The 27,438-nt window shown below is 39.4% G+C and overlaps 1 protein-coding gene across 2 annotated transcripts in view; it reads left to right on the top strand.

Annotated features, from left to right (window-relative positions):
* Nucleotides 1-5,443: 5,443 nt before the first annotated feature.
* chrna4b (cholinergic receptor, nicotinic, alpha 4b) overlaps nucleotides 5,444-27,438 on the top strand; it is a 35,396-nt gene continuing 13,401 nt past the window's right edge. The window contains exons 1-2 of one of the 2 annotated variants that reach the window (XM_054608440.1): nucleotides 5,444-5,529; nucleotides 18,063-18,105. In XM_054608440.1, the coding sequence (XP_054464415.1) occupies nucleotides 5,518-5,529; nucleotides 18,063-18,105 (55 nt within the window). In that variant the 5' untranslated portion in view covers nucleotides 5,444-5,517. The remainder of the gene's footprint in view (nucleotides 5,530-18,062; nucleotides 18,106-27,438) is intronic. The other variant, XM_054608441.1, reaches the window with a different exon arrangement.

The following is a 27,438-nucleotide window of genomic DNA, read 5'->3' as shown; positions in this document are numbered from 1 at the left end:
TTTAATACTGCGGATGGTTAGAATATGTACTTATAAAAACAAAAGACTTGTCCTTTATTACCTTTTTGTTTTTGTTTGTGATCTAACCGTTTACACAATTACATTAATTACATTTGCATTGCATTAATCAATATCTTGGTTAATAGAAAAATAGCTGTTAAGGGACATTTCTTTCTCACTTGGGGAAATTTATGTTGTGTTTATTATTGACTATAGGTACGCGAGAGTATAGATGTGTGAGTTTGATTTATGACAATTTTTCTTTTTGCACTGAACTTACAATTGAAGCAGATTTGAATGAACATAAGAGAGAAAATCACCTTCTTTTATGAATAGTGTATAGACATTTCAGCACTTCTTCTGTTGACCACTTAAACTTTAAAAACATAGTGGCAGTTAGTGATGCAAGATCGTTTCAGTCTCACCACATGGTAAGCATCGTGTCTTGATATAACTTCTATACCTTTGAATGACTTGAGGTGTTTCGATGCCAAAACCTTAGCTATGATAATCAATTAGATTATTGCAGAGAAAAAAAAAAGAAATATGCTTGCTTTTCAGCCTCGTTAATTCAGCCTGGTGTTTACTGAGTACTGCAGATGTACTCCCCTTAAAGTAAATTTACTTAAAGTATGCAGATACTTCCCCGTCGAAAAACCTGTGAACCTGCTGCATGGCATGTTAAATGGTTGATTTAAGGACCGCGTTAGGCAGGCTACAAAATCAGACGAAAAGTCAGCAAACAAATTCCACAAGTGTCTCTCTTCTATACAGAGAGGTAAATAAGACATTAAATTGTGCATGCATGACCAGTTTAAAGCTAAAACACTTTTTTTTTAATGGGGCTTTACTTGAGTTCCAACCATGTAAATGCAGCCCCAGCTTGCTTATTTACATTTTTTCCAGGCAAATATGTCCAGAAATGATGTCCACGTGAAATACAAAGGCAGATGTTTAATGCCACATATGGAACAAAATTGGACATTAACTCATACATTTTGTATTGTTATCAAACAACATGCAGTTGGACTGACTAAATCACATGTGACACTATGGGTTACTCAGACGTGATGGTATTGAGCCTGCGATGCAAAGTCATTTAGAATCTCTGCTGCTGTGTCAGTCCTGCACCAAATGAGGAAACGCAATAAAAAAAAGTAAGCAAGGCAATCGAGAACCAACATCAACATGGCCTTATTTTTCACACCAATATCTATTGTTTTGTAAGTTAATAAATCCACATTCTGAACATTTCATAAAAGTAGTGCAAAGTGCATTTTCCAAGTGTCATATAGGAGGCTCTGTGGTTTGAGAGCAGTTGTTCTGTTACAATTTTAGCCATTGATAATGCTAAAAGCATGGATTGGGACATCTGAAGTATGAACAGTTCTTGTTACCTTAATACTAACCTGAGTCATAGCAAATCGGACATTCTTCAACATTTTAACATTTGCACTGAAAATATAATTTAGTAAGACTGTTTCACACAAGCCACACAATCCATTTTTCTTTTCTTTTCAGAAAAGGAGAAACAAATCTGCTGGCATGTTTTCTACAACCCAAAGAAAGGACCCGTAGGGTTTAACACCATACAGTAGCTCTTAGTTCAGCACCATCATGCAACTGCACTGTCTTCGTCTTCAATAATAAAACTTTGTACATCACTGAAAATCTCTTTGGTCTCCTGTTTTTATGTTGTCCGTCAATGCAGCAATACAGGGACATGTTCAGCTGTTAGAAGTATATCAGCCGTGTGGTGTAACAGTGACAATGTATCAGTAGATGGCAGTCAAGAGCTTCAGCTGAGTGGGTCCTAGTCACAGTATGGGAGAAAAGTTGAGGAAAAAGATAGATGGATGGATGGATAGATAGATAGATAGATAGATAGATAGATAGATAGATAGATAGATAGATAGATAGATAGATAGATAGACGAATAGATGGATAGATAGATAGATGATAGATAGACGAATAGATAGATAGATGAATAGATGAGATGGATAGATGGATGGATGGATGGATGGATGGATGGATGGATGGACAGAGGTAGACAGACAGTTACCCTCCAACCCAAATGCTGTACTTATAACAAATACAGTGTAACTGATCTATAAAGCATTACTACATGATTCATTAAACCATTAATAACACCATTACAACTTCTAATTCCCTTTATAAAGGATGATTTATCTGAAAGTGTTGCCTGGAATGCTTTACACACAGTATTTTGTAACCTGACTACAGGGATTTGCTCTCATTCAGCCACAAGAGCGTTACTGAGGTCAGACACTGTCCAATGGTCAATAAGGCCTTGCTCACAGTTCATCTCAAAGGTGTTGGATGAGTTTGAGGTCAGGGCTCTATGTAGGCCATTCATGGTGTTGACCACCATGTTTGGAAAACCTTTTAATTCTCTTTCAAAGGACCCCCTCCCAAATGTTAGGTACACAAATGCATGTGATATGTGTACATGCATTTGGCTATATAGAGTAGATAAAGCCACTGCAACGCTCTACTACTGTGTAAACGTCAGCGGGAAAAAAAGGATGATTTATTCATTGCTATCGCCTGACAGATTTTATTTAACAACCTATTTAACAACAATTGGCTAATGCCAGTGAAAGGGCAAAGGAGCGTTTCCACGCCACAGGCTCAGACCTGGATCAGCCAATTTGTTAAGTGTTGTGAGGCCAGGATTTTAGTTTGAAAGGGTGATACAAATAGGAATTGATTGGCTCATTAATAAAAGTCAGATGACTGCGACCCAGCACCTAAGGGGTATTTACTCTCTGCAGCACCTGGGGAATTGCAGATGTCTTGGCCAGTCGGAGCACAGACCAGAGGACAAACAACCAGCAGGGGCACACATTAGAAATGTAAACAGCAGGGAATATGGGAATATATCTTTATATAACTAGGGTGGACGACAACGTACCGAGTGTGGGAGCAGTGTTTTGACCCAAAATGAATTACTACCAAATTAAATTCTTCAGGGTTGCTTTATTTTTTGCAAGAGCACAGAAATAAAGCCAATCAGTTTATTGTAGCCCATCTGCACGTGCACATTTATTAAACAGGCCCTTTTATGCTATTTTCCGGGTGCATATTTTTATCTGAAGTTACAGTTACAACATGTTTACATGCGTTAATGCTCATAATCCTCCTTGTTTTTCTCATCCTGGCTGTCCTGCAGCACCTCTTCTCACCCTCTCTCTGAAATGCTCTGTTGTAGCACTTGCTCCTCCCTCCAGAAAGCAAAGTCTGCCCTGATTGGTCAGCTAGCCCACTCTATTGTGATTGGTCAACGTTTCACATTTCAAGAAATTCTTCCTCCGGAGCTCCAGCTCCCACTCTCTCTTTTGTTGTTTGAGGGCCAAACTAGCCGGAAGGAGTTTTATGTCACTTTTGTAACATTATGACCTCATAAAGTTACGGAATCAAGGAGAGAATTCAATTGAGCCATTTCAGGCAGCTCAGGAGCTTCTGAGGGGGAGGGCAACTCCTTTTAGGCGTGGAGGTTTACACTCTGCAGACCGTTTACATGTACAAAACTATATATAACACACTAAAGAAGAGGGAAAAAGTGGAAAAGCATAATAGGTCCACTTTAAAAGATGAGTGACTGAAGTTTAAACAGTGTATCATTAGATAGAGGTGGGACACTGACCGTTCGCTGTTAAATGACAGGACCCGACAATCAATGAAACCATTAGCCAACCAGCTCTTACGGGGAACCTGTCTGGCGAGAGGCCAAAAACAGATGGACTGTATGCATTTTGGTAATGGCTCCGTATGTGTGCCGATATGTTTCACCACTGAGTGCCCCGTCAGGAACACAATAAGTATGCAGCTCATCCATCACCCCACTGCTACACCTAAAACTACCTTTCCTTGCCAGCTTTTTACAAGAAATGAATGACACTAAATGATTGAGCCACAAATGTAAAAAAAGAAAAAAAAATCAACTCATATGCTGTTTCTGCATCAATTTGCCAGAGATGACTCTCTACATTTACAGCTGAGGGGCAGGAATCACTCTGTGTCCTTGGCACCAGCTGTGTTTGTGTACAGGTCTGGTGGTCTCCATGTAAACATTTTATTTGTGTTGAGTGTCAGTTAACATCAGGGAAATGCCATCGATGTCCACCAAGGGTAGACACAGGTGACCTTCCTTTGTCCCTCTGTAACACACACACACACACACACACACACACACACACACACACACACACACACACACACACACACACACACACACACACACACACAGAAAGACATGCGGGTCCATAATGCGGAAGGGGTTGAGATTAACAGTTACGTAAATTATATTGGGCGAACATATATCACAATTTAGGGGCATTACTTTGGCCGCATCTCAGTTAGAAGGCGTTGGAAGATGACAAGGACGATCTGTGTTGCTTTACTGCTTCATAACTGCAGATGGTTGTCATTGTGATAATCCAATGGAAAAAGGGTGGCTCTTATATAATATGGAGTTATATTCTGATATAAATGTTTGACAGCATGAATGCATAATCACATTTAGGAAGGACATGTAAAGAAAAAGGAACGTATTACTACTAACCTCATGATGTGTGGAGCTGTAACTTAAATGTGATATGATTCATGTGGACAGTTATTTTTTTTAAATGACAATATTTCAGTTCTGGGTCAACAACTTGAAAAAAAAAGTAGGGAATCCAGATATTGGTTCCTGTACCTCAGACTAAACCTAATTGAGTGCACCGAGCATATCATTAATCACCAGACAATTACAGAATGGGATTCATCTAAATTCCCTGAAGGCTTTTGCCAGAAGCAAGTTTAATCATTGTTTATCTGATGGGAGGAAGGATATGGCAAGTTTATCAATGCAGATCCACTGACTTGACTAATTAGCTTGATATTCTAGTTATTAGACGGAAAAATCACAAATAGGTGACTTGCATGTCAACGCATTTAGAGAAGATAATCAGAGAGTATAATGAATATTATTTTCAATTATGTTAATGTATTTCAGGGCACCATGCACAGTACATCAGAGTTTAAATACTGCCTTTATAACACATAACAGCAAACATTATGCTTGTAAGATCATGAGATAATATGTGGAATATGTTACATATTTCATTTAAAATCCTTAAGTAAAGAAAACTACTAATATCTTTGCTAGATTGAGCCACGGTTTGAAACTCATCTTGAAAAACCTCACTGTGGCAATGCAAGTGATGATAATGATCAACCAAAAAAAGATATAACACCATGCCATTGTTGCACCTGTCCTCCATCTTCATTATGGAACCCTCCAGATGTTGTCATTCCCCACCTGTCCACCAGATGCCCTCAGCCATTCCCTCCAATCCACCCAGCACACCTGCGCCTTGTTACCTGAATTAGCTTTAAAGTAAAAAAAAAATAGCAGACACTTTCCACTCCTGCTTGCTAACTTCCTGTTTGTGATCTGCCTTCTGGAATTTGCCCTCCCATTGGAGTAGTTCGCGGCTTCGGGATGTCTCCATGTTGCTGAATGTAAGTCTGCAATTTGATTTGACATGCTTGGTCTATATCTGCATTTGGGTTCCTTTCCCTGTTGCTCATAGCTAAACCTTCTGTGACAGATCAGTTAAAACCTTTTAAACCTGCAATGATTGATTTATTTTTTTTTGGCCCAACTGATGGTGAAGACCAAGCTGTAAAGACAACACTGACTTGGGAGGTATAGCAGTGGGTTAACCAAAGGTTTCCCACTGAAAACAGCTGCCGACTGGTGCAGGAAATTATGCTAGGTCGTTACTCTAAAATTTTACATAAAGCTATTTGACACATGTAAAAATATTGAAAAACCTGATGTACACACACAGGCATTAAGAAAATACAAAATATACCCATGTGTGAGACCCTTTATATTCAAATTCTAAAGGGCGAAGGATATAAAATACAATTTTATGAATGCTCTCAAAGGGCTTGTATAATAGTCTCTGTGATTATTCTTATTTTCTCTGAGCAACTAATTCATTTTCTTTGTCAGTGTCTTCTAATGTTGGTAGGTGGAGAGCTAGTAAGCTGTTAGCAGCTTCCTATGGTGTTTCTGGCTAACAGAGCTAACAGAGCCTGTGTAGACAGCTGCATACAGTAACATCAGATTCAAATGAGAGTGAAAAACTGTGGTCTACTGAGTACACTTTTCTAATATTTCGAAGCTGTACTTTTTTGATAGCTCATGAATATACAATATACATCACAGTTAGGTAAAGAAATAAATAAGGAAAACTGTAGAGAGAAAGTATACTTTTGATGTTTGCACATTGATGTCATTTTTGTGAGATCCAGTCTGGAATGCTATTCAAACCATCAGGGCAGCTTCTGTAAGAGATTGATGTTATTGGAGGGACACCAAGAAAAGGAAGATGGTGGAAATTGAAGTGGACTTTGTGAATAAATAGTCCTTGACCTGCCTACAGCCCATTTCTTTTGAAGGCAGGAAATTAAAAGGACCCCTTTTAATTTTCACCAGAGACGTGACGCAGGTTTACAGAAAAGCAAACTTCACCTATTATCAACGGTGGCGCAAAACCACTGTTTTGTTTGTGGTGATAGTCTTTAACTTTTGAATGGAGAAAAAAAAACGTAGTTGAAGCAATGCCTCACTGAAATCTCTTTGAGATGTAAAATAAGCTATATACCAGAAATCAAGGCAAATATATTTTGTTACAGTAAGAAAGCTATCAATTCTTACACTGAATATATGTACTTTAATATTTGGTTATAATGGTCAAAATGTATCTATTTATCTTCCCTTTTGAACAGGTCCAAAATGAATTGTCAGTTGTTGCAGCCCACACTCAAAAAGGGCAGATACATGCTTGGTCTTGATACACTCTGGTCTTGAGGTGGTCTCGACTTCAACACTGGCATACAGTTAATAGCTTTACTTCTAAGGTCATGTTGTTAAGGTACATTTAACTAAAGTAGTCATTAGTCTGTACCTTTTTTGTAAGATTGAAAATCCTAAATTGAAGTTGACAGATCTTAATTTCATAGGTTTAGAGTGATCATGTTTGGTGCCAGTCATGATTACCTTGTAATTTCAAGAACGCTTCGCATAAACTTGGGATTGGTCAGGGATATTGAATTGGATAATGGATAACACACCAATACTGTGTCTCATCAGCTGCTGTTGAAGTTGTTTTCGAGCAAGCTGACTGCTGGGGAATGCTCAGAATTTGTTTAAAGGGCCCGAACATTTTTAAGAATCCAAGATCTACTTCAACAGCACTTAAAAAAATATGTCAGTAACAAGAAATTTGAAATACCTTTTGGTTATGGTTTGAGGTTTGAACATTGAGTACCATACCAATATGACTACTACTAATATAACTGACAATACGACAGTACTCATACTACCAATTTAACTGCCATATAAGAATCCTACTCATTTGTTTTAGTTTAAATGAATGGGGATATAGCAGAAATTAGCGAAACAATGGGAAGAATCTTGTTGCCGAGTCCATTAAGGTTGCACAATGTAGCTCAATAAATCCTTCTCAGCAAAATGAACAAAATATAATTGAACTCTAAGCAAACAAACATAATTAAACTCCTCGCAGAGAAAGAAACAATGCTGCTAAAGCACAATAAAATGGAAAAGTTCTCAGCTAATTCCATGTTTGTACGAGGAGCTTAATTTATAATTGTTCAAGTTAAACTTTAGCACTCAGCATGCTGTAGATGGAGGAAAGAAGCCAGAAGACTGCATTGGGCATACACTGCAGACTGGAGCTAAAATGGCCTGCCTGAAAATAGACCTGGGAGAAGGATGACCTCGACAGGTAACTATAGATCTCCTCATGATCACCGAATTGCTAAACTGGGACATAGATCCCATATTATAATCTTTCTGCAACTCTCTTTCTGGCCAATACAGCAAATTACCAGAATCTAAATATTTACAGCACTTAGAAACTGGGTCTAGTGTGTATAGTGGAAAATTCTGCAAGAGTAAAAGGATGTACCAAATTTCTTCAAGATCAGTTTGTTGTCCCTCTCTATGTAGAGGTAAGAGCACAAAGTTGTCCACAGATCAGCACTTCCCGTGCTAATGAATGCGTTGCTGTCAGTGTAGCTGCTTTCTCCATTCATTAGTATTCAGTGGGAGTAGCAGGGCTGATCTCACAGAGCCTTGAGGAGAAAATCTTAGTGATGATCTTCGAGTCTGACAGAGCCGGGTTCCCTTGAACCTTCGCCCTGTTTCTGCGTAGGAACGACCGGTACTACCGGACGGCAACTGCCAAAGGAAGCTGTTGGGGATGGGGGTTATATCTCTGATCTTGTATCCATAAATGATACTCAAGTTATTAACCATGAAAGGCCTCAGGAAATGCTTCAGTAATTACAATCATTGATTCTTGAACCAAGAAAGCAGAAGGGGGTTGTCAAATGCATGGAGGTTTGGTGTCAGCAACTCCACGGAGACAACATTCGTCATAAGGCCTTTGTCTGACTGTAGGAGTCTGATCTTGTGGAAAAGGACCGAGAAAAAGAGAGAAGGGACAAAGCAGGGAAAAGAGGGAATGAAAAACCAAAGCAACATAAATATGTCAGTCTGAAGTCTGAACTGTGAAAGACTTGAAGGCAAACGCTTGGTCTCATTCCTTCCCATGTTCAAAAAGGAAATAATTTGATAATTTATTGATGCCTTGGTTATTACTTTGGCAATATGCCAGCTCTAATTAACAACTTGGCAGTAGTGTGCGTGCGTGTGTGTGTGTGTGTGTGTGTGTGTGTGTGTGTGTGTGGTACCTGGCCAATGATTAGAAAGGGATGCTGGACAGACCATGATTGGCGTTTCTTGAGTTGCTGTATAGTTTCACAGAGGTTTAAACGAGCTGCAAAGCTGACAAAGCCCCCCAATAAGAAAGATGGACTCTGAGTAGGATTTGTGGATGCAGACAGTGTTTGAATGGAGCCAGTGAGGTCTGATGTAAGAAATACAAGTTCTTGGAAGGAAGTGGAGGTTCTTTCTTTCTTTGTATGGAAATGGAGGCAAGTTGAAGGTCGGAAAGAACTAGTCAGCAGAAGACAATTGAGGCGCTGAGATAAATGTGAATGAATGGAGCTCAAAGGGGCAATAGGTCTGGGCATGTGAGCCGGAGCTCACAACAGAATAATGTGAAGACATTTAAAAAAAAAAAAAAAAAAAAAAAAAAAAAAAAATTGAAGGTCTTTGAACAATTCCGTCCTTTTTCCCTGTAGGAATAAAGTGAGAGTAGCACAGCTGTGGAGGTCTGCACCCATGGAGCTTTCAAAGAGGCTGGTGATAAGGTGTGTTCACACTGAATGGAATGGTCTGTGAGTGTGACTTCCGGGCTGATGTGCCAGTTTGTGGAGCTTCTCAACTCCCGAAAATGTTGAAGCAAAATTTTGTTAAAAACTGCCAATATTTAAAATCACGTTGTTAATCTCTTACCTCAAGAACTTCAAATAAGTAAATTTAATGATGAAAAGATTACTTAAATTGTAAAAAATAACTTTGGTGCCTGGCTCTCAAGTATCTCCAGGCCAGGTTTCCTTACATTCAGATTACAGGAACAAAAACCTGAGCTGCCATGGCTCTGGAGTCTCTCTTCTTCGGGCCAGTGTAGCATCATCATAGCTAGGCCAACGCTAGTGTTTAGCAGGTGCCTGGAACCCCTTAAAAGGTATAGCCAATCAGAGGCAGAGTATGGGTGGGTCTTCCTGCAAGACATGTTCATTCACCAACCAGAGCCTTTTAAATTCACTGCAGAGAATTACACTCTGGATACATTAGAATATATAAATAAATAAAATTATAAAGACAAATAAGTTGACCGGGGCAGGCATATAAATAGTAAGATTAATCTATGAATAAATAGGTGAATACATAAATGTATAAATAAATATACAAATTTGTATATTTATTTTTACATTTATCTACACTTCAGAGAGTGATTGCATGATTCTCCAAGCAAAGAAAAAAACTTTTTTGTAGTCATGCTGTCTATGTATGGAATAAAGTCATGATCACTTAATAAACGATCAGTATTTGTGCAGAGGAAGGCACTGACGATAGAGGTGAGGAAGATGAGTGTTGTATGTTTTTAAAAGGAAGCCAATTAATACAGCCATGTGGACAAGACCCATCTGTGCTGCTTGTTCCTTTCAAATCTGACAGACGGTGCTGTTCAGTGAAGAACTGAATGCCAGCTGAGGGAGCAACTTGTCATAAATGAACCCAGATGGCATTGTGGCTTTTAGACACAGAGACTGGTCCGATGCAATTTTGTCATCAAAGGGAACGGATGGAAGGTACTGTTGTGACCAATAGGCCCTTCAGTGATTTGAGCTGAGAGTTCAAGGGTCGAAGTGGTCATTTCAGCTGATTGGATGGGAGGCAAAGGTCTGAGCTCATTACTTAACCTGTGTTGAAGCCTGGAGACCTCAATCTTAAAGAAAAGGAGATGGGGCCGAGATGCACAATGCTGAGAATGCAATCATTGTCTCATGTGAATGTAAAATAGTGGGACTTTGTGTACATTTACTGTAGTCTGACATGGCTTTAAATCAGGCACTTGATACAGAGAGACCTCTGTATACAATCTGGTGTGAAGCTGTGTCTTTTATGCACATCCTGATTATAATTAATCTCTTGTCGAGGCTCTTTGCTGTTTCACACATGTAGTTTTTCTGTTTGTCGTGTTTAATAGTTGGGGTGCACAGTTTTAAAGGGGCCACTCCAGCCATTTAGTATTGCATTATTGTCACAAAGTTTGGGTCCTGAGATATCCTGACCATGCGCCAAGCTCCAAAACCCTGGAAAGTGTACTCACACTTTACACTGATGACATCACTAGGGTTTTAAGGGGGGAATCAAGTGTAGCTGACCTTTTTCTCACTGTGCTTGACCTCTGTGGGAGTCGACAGACCTCTGGGCTAATGAGGCCCAGGCCGGTATGAGCTCCAGTGAACGTCGTAGTCATCAAAATATTGATCCTGCCTGCTACATTTTTTAATGATTGACTTAAAGCTACCATTAAGTCTATTACTATTTGTCACTGTGGTCTTTTACCACTAAGTCTTTACCCTTAAGTTCTAAGTAATGACTGAATTATCTGACCTGTCCAGGTGTCATTTCTGAAAAGTGATTTCAAACAGTAATAGCTTTAAAGGGAACCTTCCTGTCACAAACTCAGCCAGCAGTGTTCATAGAGTGGACACTGAATCCCACTAATCCAGTAGGTTGTCGACCCCTCTGTGTTTAGAGGAGGCTTGTCATGATGAGGCTAGGCGATATTCTGCCACTTGTCATGAGTGGTGCCTTTTGGGAATCCTACAGTGCAGGATTTATAGATGTGTGTGTATATACTGTCTAAAAGTCTAGACGGGTTTGTTGGCATCATTTTTCAATACCCAATTAAACGGAACTACACAATAGTGTTTGTTTGCATTAAACTGAAAAGTAAGTAAACGTAGCGTCGCTTATCCTTTCACGGTCTGGACTGAGTCCAGTGGAGCTGTTTCAAACTTTTGGCTCGCAATCAAAACGGAGAGGAATACTTTGCCACGTTTGGTCGGATTAGATAGCAATAAAAAGACTCTGTTATATACTTAGGAGTATGGATATTTTTAAGTTAAGCATTCAAATGTCATGATGACAAGTGGAAAGCTTGGAAATATTTAAATCGGCAATTTATCTTTTTAGCCTCTTGGCGATTTCCTCCAGACATTAGTCATCACTTTTGGATGGAGATGATTTATGACACTCTGAGAAAACAAGTGAGATGTACTTTAACCTCTGATGCATTAGAGTTATTTGGGAGAGCTGTGAGTTACTGTGTAATATAAAAATCTTGGCTTAATACTTAAAAAGCAATGTGTTCAAATGACTCAGCATTTAAATCAACATAGCTGGATAGTCAGAGCGGCGGCCATTTTTATTTAATTCGATACAATATCAAGAAACATAATATTGCGATGTTCAAATGTATCGATATTTTCTCACAACCCCTTACACTTATGGTAATTCCTGGGCTGTTGGCTTATTAATCTTGCTAGAAAGAGGACATTGTGTGTATGTTTCTGAAAAGTTCATCTCTCAGCACTAAGAAATTGCTGTGTTGCTGAAACGTCTTCTCATATTTAAATAGCCTGTCGGGATATTACCAAGTGAACCTTTGACTCATAAAGGAGCCAGATCAAGAATGGCACAAACTACTTGCAATGAAAGCACAAAATGAGCCCAAATCTATAACTTCACTGCCATTTTAAATTGGTAAACGTTAAATAAATAGCTACATTGTATATGGATCAAATAACAGACACATCTCATTATATCAGTTCTTAAATAAAATCCAAAACAAATAATGCTTTCTACAACTTCATAAACTATACCACGTTGTACCAGGCAAATGATGGCAGTGCTGTGAAGTGTGCCTCAAACCACAGTGGGTGGTGCGTGACTACATGATGGGGAACTCCGGGAAGTCTTGTCAAGCTCTGCAACACAATTATCGCTCATCAATCTTTAATATCTCGTCCATCTTCTCCAGCTCCTCTGACAGAGCTGTACTCACCTTCCAATTATTATCACAGCTGGCGTTCAAAAGGTGGAATTGGATCTTTGGCCCATCCCTTTTAAAAAAAATACTGATATGGACAAAAGGAAAGGAAAGGAAAGGGACAAAAAATTCCATAGGCATTGAAGGTTGAACTGAGGCATATTTGATTCTGAAACCAATCTGTATTGTTCAAAATGTTCTCTTGTGGAGTGTTGTAGCTTATGTTATTTTAAGAGAACACACTTTACCTTATCCTACCTTTTTAGAGGGTCCCTCTCAGTGATTTCCTACATTACCCAGCATGCAAATGTTTTATTAATTTTACTAAACATTGTCATCTAGTTATAAGCCAAACAATTTATCAACGTTGGGCTGTGTCAGACTTGCGTTGTTATGAATCCGACTGCTTTTCTTGGCAAGACCCACCCTGTGTAGCTTTCAAGCCATGTGTGAATCATAAATATGCTTCAGGCGTTTCCTCCCAAGCCTCATTTATCAATGCAAGCTTCTGCATTGGGGTGTCACATGTTAAGCCGCTCTGGAAGAGGTACCAGAAGACATGTAAATATGGATTTGTCCTTCACTGCTTCTGATGCCAATAGATTGTTGATAGTGAGGGTAATATGGCTGTAAATCTGAGCAGTCTTGAATGGATACACATATTTTATATTTTCTGATATGGTAAAAGCATTTCCAGTGTCAACTTTGCATTTTTTATTCTACTCTATCATAGGCAGTGACAGAGGCAAGAGCAGACACGATCACTTCAGGCATGTAGTAAATACTTGGCAAGTCTGATAACGTATGACGCATACATCTGGTGCTGCAGTGGTGCAATATGAGAATCAACAAGTGAAAATCTTCGACTGCATCAAAACCCTGTCGTCACATTCAAATAGTCCCTGCTTGCACTTGGATTTGCTTTGCTTCTGCTCAGACTGTATGTTTGCACGTAGATCTATTATTGCTTGAGCAGATTTCCTGCACTCTAGCTTCAGCTCTTCTCCTCACACAGCGAATAAACCCACAATGTGGCAGAGATGATTTCATTGGTCAACACTAAACCTGGCATTCTATTGGTTGGGGAATTTTGACAGGGTTATTTTCACAGAAATCTATAAGAGCTGGAAAGCGACAGTATATCTCAGTGCAAGCAGTCAGTTTGAGCAGAAATCCAAGAGCAAGCTGGGGCTATGTGAGTGTGAGGACAGGGCTGTGAGGGATAGCATTACAGAACCTGAATAGAAATCAATGAGTCATACTCTCAAATTGAAAAACCAGGCAATGTGACATTTAAAAGGCTATTTTGTAACTGATATTCTCTAGCTCAGCTCAAAACACAAAAACACAGAGTCCGTCGTAGGGCTGGACGATAAGCCTATATCATTATTTATCCTCTTTCAATGGAATCATGTTGTTTTGAAATCATATTGAGATTTCATGATACACAATAACGTCATCTTAATTGATTACCAAAAGCACAGACAAACTCAAAATGTCTCTGATAATCTGAATTGATGAGAAGAACAGGAAAAATTACATCAAACTATTGTCTTAACCTCATTACTCTTTTATTAGTGGGCATGCATGTTAACATAGTCTGTGTATAACTGGAAATATCTCTTCATTTTTTCCCCCAACTCCACTTGAAACTATTATGTTCATTTCACACTTAAGTTCTTAATTAATTAAGTAAATCCCCGTACTTTTCATTTGTCAAGTATCTTATTCACACAGGGGTCTACAAAAAGAGGCATTCCGATCTCAATGCGTCATCCGAACGTCTTGGGTGCATTCACATATGTACCGTCCACTGGTGATCCGATCACCCAAGATGCCTTTGAATGCCAGGTCTGAACAGTGCCTCAGTTTGCCCCATTGGGTGTGGCACCTTAGTAGCAGACTCATTTCTGGAGAATCTTCACAAGGCTCTGTTTACCTTCATGTTTCAAAATTAATTTGTTTCTTACTTGGCAGACCAAATATTAAACTTTTATTATAAGCCTTTCAGCCTGAATGTAAGATTGGTTAGTTGCTGTCCTATGGGAGTAAGACAAGGGTAAAACACTTGTCCTGTCTATTTGCAATCCGTTGAAACGACTTCTATTAATTTAAAAGTGCCACTGGATTAGAGCCTGAAGGCATGAGTGCCCAAGACTCATCAAATTAATTAAGAAGTGCATATAAAGACATAGAGCTTTGGTTACACAGCACTCTGAACTAACTGCATTGCAAAATGACTTAGCACGACTGAAAATAGACTGATTGGCCAAAGCTAATTGTCATTAGCGGTGGACATCTATCTTTCATAGGCAGGACTGGTCGAAATCGTTTAATTTACTTGGCATGTCATAGCACACTATTGAGAATATGTTGAGGTATTGGAGCCCACCCCCACTGGACATTAGATGGTGACCTGAACATCAGGGGAACAGCATTAGCCACTCAGGCTGCACTTAAGTATTCCACATTTAATTAAAGCTATATCACAATGGGAGCACCATTGTGATATCTTTAAACCAGGCAATATGCAGGCATTAGATAAAGACTATTGTGTTATTATAATAGTTTGTTTGATGAAGTAAATGATATGAAACCATAGTAAACCTAATATTTAATGTGGAAACAAATCATAAGTTTCTTTTTTTATTATTTTATTGAAAAGAAATGTATTAAAATGAATAAATATACAATATAATAACCATGATGCCAATTACAAGGAAAAACAATTTTCCCATTTTCATCCGTTAATCTGCCAATTTAAAGATCTCCAGGAAAACCTCACCAGAACAAAAGAATCATTCACGCTGTGGTGCCAAACGTAATTTATCTAGAGTCACATGTTGATTTAAAAATGATGTGTAGAGATGGTATGGTCCTTTCTAAGTGGTTCGACACTGCAGCCAATCTCAACTATTGTAGCTATTCCTTATAACATTCTGATGATATAAGTTCATATGTGTGCATGAACCTGAAAACATTTACCTAATACAGAAAAACATGGGTTTCCTGCCAACTGGACTGCAAAAATTTAGTAAAACATAAATCGAGTTCCTCTACAATAAGATTCAGTTGTTTTTCTACATAGGGACAAATAACTCAAACAAATAGAATAAAAGCAAAAACATTCCCACAAATGTGCATAGAAATGATCACAATAATGAAAAAAATCCTATTATCTATTGTGCTCAATGTAGCTGAGTGCAGCAAGAGAACTAACATCAACACCACCAGCAGCATCCTCTTAACTCACCTTGGCTTGGTACCACACCAGGGGATTTCCAGTAGTCAGGGTCATATTCAGAAACATGGAGCCTTTATTTTTTGATTTACTCAAGCCAATCGCTTCAATGGACTGGAGCAATGATTTTCCAGAGGGATTTATTCTTATAAATAAAAGATTACCTGGATACAAACGCACACAAAAAAAACCCCCCTCCTTGCACAGCTAGAGAGTGACTCCAACATTTCATATTAAGGAATAAGGAATACCCAAGAAACCAGACTGTGGACAGCTCAGTCACCATGCATGTAGTGTAGTGCAGCGGTTGTTAGTCACTGTGACATTGGAAATGGGGAAGGTTTTACTGAAGTGCAACATGCAAAATGCAAATTGCAACAAAAAAACCATTTCTCACTCATTTTGACACGTTTTACTAATCAAAACACCATTAATGCCGTCAGCCCTGAGGATATCTGCAACAGTCAATCAGCCGGCATTGGCAAAATGTGATAATACCACCATTTGTTTTAACTTAAAAATAAATGGCTGGGAGATGTTTTAAAACATGCGCAACTCAACAAAATGAACCTTTAAGTGTACTGAAGTTGTGAAGTCTAAGACATTGTGTCTTAGTGTTTGGGGCAGAATGTGTCACATCTAAAGCCTTGGTTAATTTGGCTCAGAGTTCCTGTAAAGACATGATGGAGGCAGTGGAATGAAGCCAGGAGGAGGCTGTGACACTGGAGTGTGGCCATGAGGAACGGTTATAAATACTTCTGCCTTAAGACAAGGTCGGACAGCACATTGTAGTGCTGAATCCTTACCTGTAACTCAAAGCTTCTCCTGGTGTGAGTCTGACCGGAGACCATTGTTAAGGGACAGTGTGTAGGATTTGGTGACATCTAGATTGCAACAAACTGACTACCCCTCCGCTCACTCCCCCCTTTGCAAGACTGCAGTAACGTGAGCCACCAAGTGCAAAACCATGGTAATGTTGTTCCCCATGCAATACCATAACAAATACTTTATGAGCAACTGGAATGAGACGGTGGATGGCGGTGCAGACATGGATAACCATGGTGGTGTGTGCATGGGTCCCTCATTCTCCCTACGTGATGTCAGCACCCCCAGATTAGCTTCTATGTTGTAAACTCTGGCTTCAGGTAGTCAGTAGACGGGGTCTAGCCAAGCTAACGTTATGGGTAATGGAGTAGATTTTGTGACTCGTTTAGAGAAACGCTTTCATAAGAGACTGCCTACATTTCCCAGAATGGCTTGACAGCTCCTTAAGAATGGGTATTAGCTTGTGTCCTGCAATTTGTCATATGTGTGGATAGATGAATCGATAACAAACAGCAATAGCAGCTTTACTGGATCAAAAGACAGAGCTGCAACACATACCCAGAACACATCTTGTGACTACAAAGAATTCTGGTCTCTCATTCAGATTTCTCATTCTGTGAATGATTGACATTGCAAGCAATTTAAAAAATGAACTAATTTAATTTAATGAAAAATCCCTTCTCCTTCGATTCGAAGCAAGGGCCAAAAGGTGGTGGTGAAAGACCATAAACTGTGAATGAGAAGTGGACATAGTCACCGTGACGTCACCCAATGGGTGTGGACTTGTGTTTTGAAGCCTTGAGTACGGCATTTTGGCCATCTTGTTTTTTTGCAACCAGAAGTGATATGAGAGGTTCGAGCTTAGTACAACTTAAAGACATTTTTTTAAAAAAATGTGAGAATGAACTGAAAAAACACTAGGAAACAGTCTAAAGTTGTAAAATGGAAAACATATACAACTCACAGACCAGGAAATGTTGTTGTAGCGACCTGTCAATCACAAGGTAGCTTTATTGAAGAAGACTTGAAACTACTGAATGAGTCCATAAACTCATGTCTACAATGTTTTGAGGTAATAATTCAAGTGAGAAGTCTGGTTATTTTCTCATAGACAATCCGACACAATATAATCTTTTTTGCAACCAGAGGAGTCGCCCCCTGCTGGACATTAGATAGAATGCAAGTTTAATGCACATCTGCATTGGCTTTGCTTTTCAGACCTAGAGGTTGCCCCCTGTGAAGGACAAAAAAGCTTCATGAATGTGCAGTAGCTGCAATGAAAATTGTCATACAACAAGATATTCAACTCACTGAAGTATGTTCAAACATTTTAAAGAGTGTTTTGAATGTGATTTTTTTTTTTTTTGTGTTTGTTTGTTTTTGATATAAAAAGTTTTACCTTAGTTTGTTCTCCAACACAGTACCAGCAGTGGGTGTTGTCTCCTGTCTCGAACATCAATACAGGTAACACACACACACAATCGCACACAAACTCCCCTGACCCTCTTTACACTGAAGAGAAGACAGCAGGTGGATTTGGGGAGACAGATTGCGATGGATAGTGACCCAAAGAGGGACATGTGGTGGAAGGAATAGAGGGAGAGTGAGGAGCAAGACGCTGGGGAAAACATTGGGCCAAAAGTGGGAGCCAAAAGGTAGAGACAGAAAAGGCCAACAGTGGGTCACATTTTCTGTAGATTTTGAGTCTATCTCGCTTAAGTCGTTGTTGCGGAAGATGTCTGTATGACAGATGGGGAGTCAAGAGATATTAAAGCATTTCTAAAAGGCTTACCAGTACAGTCAGTAATCCGTGTTCAAGGCCTCTCTGTTGGAAGTATTTAACTCGGACAAAAAGTTCTCAGACTATTCACCCGGATGGATGACTAACAGCTCGTCTGCACAATGCAGGGGGAACAAATCCTAATGCGAATACATGTACAGCTGTTTTTCAAGAGCAGAACGATGCCTCAAATGATGAGGAGGTTGTGTACGTGCTTTGCCTGAACTTCCAACGCCGTCTTCAACAGTTGAATTAAGTGGATATGGAAACTGCTGACAACAAGCCCTCCGGCTGCTGACACCCTGAATAGCTTAGCAGCACAAATGACTTCTATGTCAATCTCTGAGGAGCCTTGCTGCCTGGAGTCAAACAGCCTCTTCCCCCTTCGTTATTACAGGGGATGAGAAAATGAGATGGGCTCCATTATGCTTATTGTTGCTCCAGCTGGTGGGCAGCTACTTGAGCTACATGTCTGGTAATAGGAGCACTGCTGAATATTCTTGTGTTTCAGGATGCTGGGAGGGGAGGTTGTGATGGGGCGACAATGTAATATTACCATTGCACTAAGGGGGTCATTATATTAGATTTTTACCACACTATTCAAAAATCAGAGAACAAATAATAGTAAGGCTGATCAGTGATCAGTATTCTTTATTGGGCATTTTGTTTCTTTTGTTGGAAATCGATTGCAAAATATAAGTGTAGGGAGAGTTTGTTACCATAACCAAAATGTTTTAACAGGAGCTGGATTATTTAGTTTGTGTAATAATATGTGTATTAAAACATAAAAAAAATAATTTTGAAATGTCACGGTTATCGTCAATACCAGTGTATTGCGACACCCAAACCCCTGTCCCAATACCATGCAACAAATATACTGGTCACACTGCAAATTCTTTTTAAACTGTTCACAAAAAACATCGTTCAAAGTGTATTTCTGATTGTGTATTTCCTCATTTACTCACCAAAAATGTCACAAATGCAGAGAGAAATGTGATTTGGATTACTGAAAAGACCAATGATCGCCATACGCAGGACTTTTTCACAACAGACATTTTGACTTGTCACAGTAGGAATAGCACAGGTGTTACAAATTACATTAATGATGGCTCCGTTCTTTTCAAGCTTTCAAGTAAAGTAAGGGTGCTGCAGCTGCTGAAACCAGGGACGCGTATTCTAACGTTTTCTAATGCTAAGCACAAAGCTATTTCCGAAACAATCCAACTAAATCTGACTATAATCCCAGCACATAAGGGGTCAGCACAACTGTGGCCATAGTGCATGTCCGACAGCAGCCCTAGAGAATGGGGGCGGCTGTGGCTCAGGAGGTTGGAAGTCCGCATGTCGAAGTGTCCTTGGGCAAGATACTGAAGGCTGTGTGTGTTTGTGAATTAGATCAGATCCTGATGAGCAGGTTGGCATCTTGGTGAATGTTGACATGTGGTTTAAAACCCTGTGAGTGGTGGGGAGACTACAAAAGACACAATATAAATGTCTATATGCCAAAGAGAGGTCCGCACAACAAAGGTGCCAGCATGGTGAAATGTTACTTCTACTAATAATGTCATTGATGGATCACCGTTTGGAACAAAAATCACGCATGGCTCGCTGGGAAACGCAGCAGGATGGGCAATGGGGGATCAGAGGCTAATAGTCATGGATGTCAGGCAGGCACGTTGTGTGCTGTCAAGTAGCCTGGTGATGGATGATGGAGCCATATCGGAACATGCCTGGGATGTTCAGGATCCCGGCGTCGCCACGTGGGCCGCTCACTCGGGCCGAGATAAATTACTCTTAATATGCATTGGAGATTTTCCCTAATTCACTTGACATTTTGGAGACGTCTCGCTAATTCCAACCCCGTCTCCTATGAATTACATTCACATGCAGCTGTCCTGCCGTACCAATTTACGCTCGGGAGAAAAGTTCAGTGCAAATGCAGAAAGTAGTGTGATTTTAATATGGTGAAGCTTAAAGTAAGGGTACCTCGGTATGCATAATGATGTGACAAGAAAATCCTCACAATCATCATTTAGACCGCATTCACCACAATATGATCTATTCTTCTTATTTTCTATGCTGCTTGATAATCTATGACATTGTCCTATAATATTCCCAGAGGGCATTAGGCCTTTTGTTGTTGAGATGTTGCCGTGCTTATTATTATAATTACACATAGTAGAACATCATATTGACCGTTTTTCGAGATCAACAGGCTCGACTTTTTCCATAGACAATGAAAAACAAGAAATGTATATCTCATGCAACAATGCTATATCTATTTATCATGTGTGATAATGCATGCACTTTTATGTAAATATTGGCAGATGGAGTTGATGCACTATCCAGACTCTCACTGGGTTGTTTCCATGGGAGCATTCCTATTTTTCCTCCTACACGTCACATAGTAATAGTCAATGTTGGCAGTTTACATCATATGTTCAATTAGTGAATTTATCATCGTAATGAAGACATTCTCGTTAGGAAATCACATTACAGGATAAACGCACATTATTGTGCAGTCTGCCTGAACTTTGTTGAATTCAAATCTTGAAGTCAAATTTTAGTCGTAAATAAGAGTTTATCATGTTCATTTGATTAAAATGATTTGTTTCTCTTCTCAATTATTACAAAGCATTTCCACTGTAGTTTGTATACTTAAACCAATGTGCCAAATACCGTGAAATAAAAAAAAAAAATAATTATTGAATTTCCTACCGTTTTTGTGGCCCTGCACTGTCTCCCAGAGGAGCCTCCTCAGCTGTTTCTACTGATATGCTGCTGACAAGCCGGGGACTTCACACCGTACTCCCCCACATACAACACTATCCTCTAAAACACATCCTCCAGATATATCACATTCTGCCACCACACCATTGAGATGATGCATGGAGCGGATATCTTTCATTGCTATTTACTGCTTGAACATCATTGGAAGTTGATTTATGGCCATATTGCCCGCTAATGTTAGTTTTTATTGCATTATAAGGCAATAAAGAAACAAGGGCGAAACGTGTGTGCAAGCTTTACCCACATAGTATTCTTCTCTTGCGCTGGTAAATGACAGATTATTTGCTACAGCTCATGTTTTTTGCCTTTTATCGAAGAAAACTACTGTTTCATGTAGGAGTAGCTTTTGTTTAAAATGTGTATATTTCCACAGACAATGCTTCTAGAATAGTATGGACCTGTGTAAACGTATTTCCACCATTATTACTATTTTTAGCTTTACTCAAGTGTCATTTCTATGTCTCCATGTGGTTAATAAACAGAACCAGGCGCAGGAACTGCTATGATTCAAAGCATTGCAGAAACTAGATAAAATCAAGTTTACTGTAAGACAAGATCTTTAACAAGATTTTCAAACAATTACTTTTCAAATGGGCTTTTATTCTGAAATTTCTGAACACTCAGTTTCTGCGGCTGATAAAATCCAGTTGGCAGTATTTGTTTTTGGCAGCACACTGCAAAAAGAAACAAGGATGAGATAAGATATTAGTTCAAGATGAAGACACTGGGTTAAGAGTTAAAGGCATATCAGTAATGTAGTGGGCGGATGAGAATGCAGCCCACCTTTGGGATAACAACAACAATGGTGGCACGCTTACAGTTGCCTCTTATTTCCCATTTGTAATTATGCTGTGCCCCAAGTGCTCACACGCTCATTATGATGCAAACTCGTGTCATGTAAAGCAATATTGCAGTATTGACAGATTATCCCCCCTCCAGGGCCACACTGTGAGAGCAACCCTGTCTTCTACAAAATGAAGTTCCCCGTACAACTAAACTGCATTCTAAATTGTGTTTTGAGGGAAATGTAGTTTCCTCCCATATTACTCTCACAGTTTTAAAGGCGTAATCATCTGCTTAAATTAAAAAGTCGGTGTTGACATTTGGTTGCACACGGGACGCAAACGGTGGTCCCCTGGGTGAAAGTCCTGTGTTTCTTTACCTCACCCACGCACCCCAAATTCCAACTGGACCATGATGAGGAACTTGTTTGTGATACATAAAAAACATTATTTTGTCCTTGTTTGGAGGGTAATTACAAGAAGACTAGGCTGCAGAGAAAGAGTGAATATAGATATTTAACTCACTTTACAAAAGGCGATGAATCGTAACCAACAATGTTGCTGAATTGGTCCCAACATTTTGTAGCTTTCCCTTTCACTCTCTGTGTGCAGTCCATCAGACGCTAATTGCACATACATGCCCTTGCATGGAGAATCCAGAGTCAGCAGTGGCTTAGGAGGATTAGGGCTCGTATCTTTTGTGTATAGTAATTAAACTGTAATTGAATTTTGCTGCGCCAGCTGTGTACTAAGAGATTTTACTGTATTAGCTTAAACCTCAGGTGGCTGTTTTGTTAATCAAGTCCAAAGTGGATATTGTGTTATCCCAACAAAACCACAGAAAACCCTAGTTCCAATTACAACGCTATGAGGCAACACAACATTGTCAATAATTGTGGTTGATATGATTTTTTTTTTTTTTTTTTTTTTCCATTTATTAAAGCCTATGGCACCAGCATTCAGTAGAGATGTGCTCCACTGATTAGCTCTGCTTTCATTATGTTTTGAACAGGGATGTAGTTGTTTGTTAGCAAGGATCTTGTACAGTTTATATATTGAAATCTATTGTATTCACCATCAAAAGGAGTCACTGTAGGGGATGTTTTTCATAGACCCTGGGTGTTTTAGTAATATCAAAAACAAATTGATTTCTAAATTGATTTAAAGCTACAACAACAAAAGGCTTCTTTCTCAGCCAGTGCCGCTGTATTTGAAATGGCTTGGTTCTGAAGATGGAACAATGGAGATTTGATTTGAAGATCTGCAGTGAAGCAGTTTCAGGGAAAACTAAAGAAAAATAACAAAGTTACATCCATTTAATTTATCAAGCAATTTCAATGCCGTACAGATTAAGTCCGTTCCATATCTCTTAAGACTGCCTTAAGCAGGGACAGACGGACAGGGAAAGGAAAGACTAGTTAGGGACCGTGCAGAGTATTAACTTGAAGGTGGAAGAGTGGTGGAGGCTGAAGGAGATTCTATGTCCCCAGCTGTTTTCTCTCCAGTATGGAGAACAACAAGGAAATCTTGCTTCTGTTAGGCATGTTTGAATATGCTCTTAGAAAAACAAATTATTCTGATGTTGAAAAGAACACCAAGGCCATTTAATGCGTTGGAAGGACTGCATATTTCTAAGAGTTTGTAATAATTTGTTTCTGTATGAAAACAAAGGGCATTTCAGTATTCGTGATGCGAAACCAGCCAGGGGAGAGTGGGTCATATAAACTCAGGGAATGGAAACAACGTGTTATGTTCTGTGTCCCCTGCTAGTGAATGTTAGAAAATGATGTAAAATCAGAGGAAAAATGGACATTTAAATGGATTTAAACATTGCAGGAGAGCTGCCATTTTATATGAAATATATTTCCCACTGTATATAAATATTCTATATTTGTATTTTTTATTATTGGCGTCAATCATGCTCCAGAGAAAAACATTGGGAAGTAGTCATAAATGTACAAGTCAAAGATAAATAAGATACTGAAATGTCAAGATCTCCCTTTACCCTTGGCAAATACCAGTGCTTTTACATATATTCATTGTCAAAAGAAAAAAGGCACCTGTGTGGCACAAAAGGCGCAGTTATGACGTGTGATGGAAATGGGGAAGGCAGCCTTAAGGTGATTAGTTTCTGGGTTTTATTCTATTTGGCCATCACTTTTTGGCAACTGACGAGGAACTACTGTTTAATTCATGAGATAAAGAAATTTATTTTCTTTCCCTGTAAAAATATCAAGTCAAAGTCTTAACCCCCCAGAAACACACTCTGCTATGTGGTGTCCTAACATTGACAATACAATATTCTTCTATAAGTATGTTATTACTTTTAATAACTTTTGACAGCCATTAACACCATTATAAGGTAGCTCTAATGGGTCTGTGATATCATGTCGATGATCAATCTATTAACCACCGACTGTCAATGGACAGCCAAGGACTACTATTGTCCCTGGACATAGTATCATTAGGTTTAATGGTGTTTGTGCTTATTGATTTTCACTGTAATCAAAATGATATTGATCTCAAACAGCACTGATACCAACATCTGGCATCATCCAGTGTGAAAAGACGCCAATGAATTGTCCTTGAGGTCTTTAAAGAAGAAGTAAGTTGAATTAATGTCACCCTTTTGGATGATATCAACAGAGACATTTTGTTGCGGTCGTGTGTGTATGCGGCTAACAGATGGCAGTCACCTCAAGGTGCCGCTGGTGCCCCATCTTTGCTGGTGCCCGTTCACCGGCCATCTCGGCTTACCCCCTGGGCTGCTGCAGGTGGGTTCAAGGTTGGCATCCGAATATGTCATGAATTTGACTTTGCCCACAGCATTCAGGATGGCTTCAACATCCGTCCACCGCTTCAGGGTGCTGGTTCCATCCAATTTGACTCAATCCAACAAGTAAAGTTGACAAAAGGCACACTATGTGACAGCAAAGTGCCATAACACTTTTATTATCCAAGCTTGAAAGATCTACATTCATATCCTCACGAGGCATCCACAGAGAAGAAAATGTGAAACACCTTCATTCTACAGAGACGATCCAGGAAGAGTGTTGCCTCTCCTTTTAAAGAAGCGGTAGCCGTGATTGACAGGTGATCTCGGCAACCCTTGTAGGCTGTGCATGCATCGGATGAATCCCTCTGTGTGGGTTTTTTGTTTTTTTTGTGTGGATGCATGTTAGTGTGAGTGTTACAAAGAGACCTGTGTGAATCACTCGGGCAAATCCTGACCTGTTGATCTCAGATCCTGGGGCTGTTCCAGAGAGGGAGCTCTCATCACAGAGGCCGGCTTCAGAGGGAACACTGATCCGTGATCCCACAATACTACAGATGCTTCACTGGATTTTGAGAGTCCAACGATAATGCTCCTTTTCTCATGTATGATTCAATCCACTCATGGCTACCTACATCTGTCTGATTAACATTAAATCTATAGCGCACCCTCCCACTATCCTTGTTGTCATATGTATCCTTGCTGTGGGCTATGTCGAGGTAGAACATCGATCTTGTTATTGGTAAGGACCACTGAGTTGTGTAGTGTAGTGTACTGACGCATTCAGTTTTAATTGAAGGTCATTTTGCCCAGTATTTTGAAGGAAATCTTTTTCTCAAGGACTATGATTCAGGGCTGGCAGTTGGAGCTACTGAGAAGATGGGCACAAAACTCATCTTGCTAAATTGTTGGTATGAATGACAAACTGCACTAAATCGTCAAAGGTTCACGTGTACAATTATAAATTAAGTTAAGTACAAGAGGCATTGTGTTAGGAAATATTGGATAACCATGCTTAAAATTGTACACAAAACCTCTAGTTCTAGAATTGCTTAGGTTAATGAATAATTTTGGACTGTCTCAGACCAAAGGAATAACGTATGAATTTTGAAAATGGATATAGTTCCACTTTAATGGGCAGTATTCTCCATCAGAAGTGCTTATCTGATGGTCCAACAGTTCGGAAACCACATCTTTCAAATGCTTGATTGGGAGGGGGGTTGTGTTAGACTTCTTTAATTTCCCCAAACGACAATCCAACATTTACACCCACTTGGCCAGCTTATTGAACGTGAGAAAAAAAGCCATATTTTCAGCTTCTCTCTCTAGCTCTCTTTTTTTAATTTTTTTTTATTCTTGACGAAACGCCCGTGTGGACAGAGATCGTTTTCATTTTAAACGAAAACGTATAAGCGTGGATGTAGCCTGAGTCTGGTGGAGATTAGCAGTGGAGTAGCAGTGAAACCTCTTATTTGATCACACAAAGGTGCCATTAACAGCTTGAAAAGTGTATATAATTTCAGGTAACCCCCAAGCAGGAAACCATTGCTCCATGGTAGAAATGCAGTATTTATAGCAATATCATTTATTCAGTGAAGCTTTAAACTGTAGCTAGACACTGAACTTGTTACCTCGGCCAAGGATGTTAAGATTTTGGTTTGTCAGCAGGATCACAGAAAAACTACAGACCAGATTTTCATGAATGAAGAAAAATCTTGTTAAATTGGGCCGGGGATCCTAATCACGGGGCGTGCATTATTTTTCACTGATGGAAATAGCCTTGGTGGAGTTCTGCGCTATCTGGGTGCCCTTCTAGTTGTTTTGATTTGTCTTTTTATAATAGTATGGCTCTTTCTAGTTGTATCGGAGAACAATTTGAGCCTGGGAATAAAGTTACAATATATAATGTTTCAGCGACGGTAGGAAGCTTGGGCTATTGTTATTCTTGCCTCAATCTTACTTGGGCAAGTTGCCACTTCAAGACTGATATTCATCTTGACTGCACTGTTTTACTTGATGAAACATCACCTGAAGCTACGTCAGTAAAGCTCAGGAGGGACAATGTCATTGTCAAGTCTCAAGTCATTGAAGCATTGAAGTCCCAAGCGATGTTTAAGGGCCAAGGGCCTTCAATAATTCAAATATCATCATGTGCTCTTCATCAAATAATTTGAATGATAAAATTTGCTGAGCAATTCATTTTCCCTCTGCTTTCTCAAGACAGACCTGCACAGAATCCAAACAGCCAGGCAGACCCTGCTTGAATTGTACCAGTCTACCTTAGTCCTTTATCAGTTTTTTGGATCTAAAATAACATGCACAGTCTGACGCAGCATCGGCACTTTATTTCAGAGGATAGTATTTCTTGTGTGGGTACATTGTGTGTTCCCCCCCTCTCATCTATCATAACTCTCTGTCTCTCTCCTGCACTTTTTCCCCAACAGGCTTGTCTGAGAATGTCAAGCAGAAGTACATTATCAGGATTATTAATCTAGGTTTGGCAGAGTGTCAACTAATTTCATGCCCAGGTGGGGTTTTGAGTCTTCAGTGTTTGAGTTTCAGAAGAGTTCTGTGATTTTATATAATTGATTTGGCAAGTCAAATGTGACTGAGGTCTGAATAACCTTTGAGACCCGAAACTGAGGTCAACAGCTACAAATATTGTACTACAA

The sequence above is a fragment of the Anoplopoma fimbria genome, chromosome 12 (genome assembly GCF_027596085.1).
Source record: "Anoplopoma fimbria isolate UVic2021 breed Golden Eagle Sablefish chromosome 12, Afim_UVic_2022, whole genome shotgun sequence".
NCBI lineage: Eukaryota > Metazoa > Chordata > Actinopteri > Perciformes > Anoplopomatidae > Anoplopoma > Anoplopoma fimbria.
This window is presented reverse-complemented; position numbering and strand designations above follow the sequence as displayed.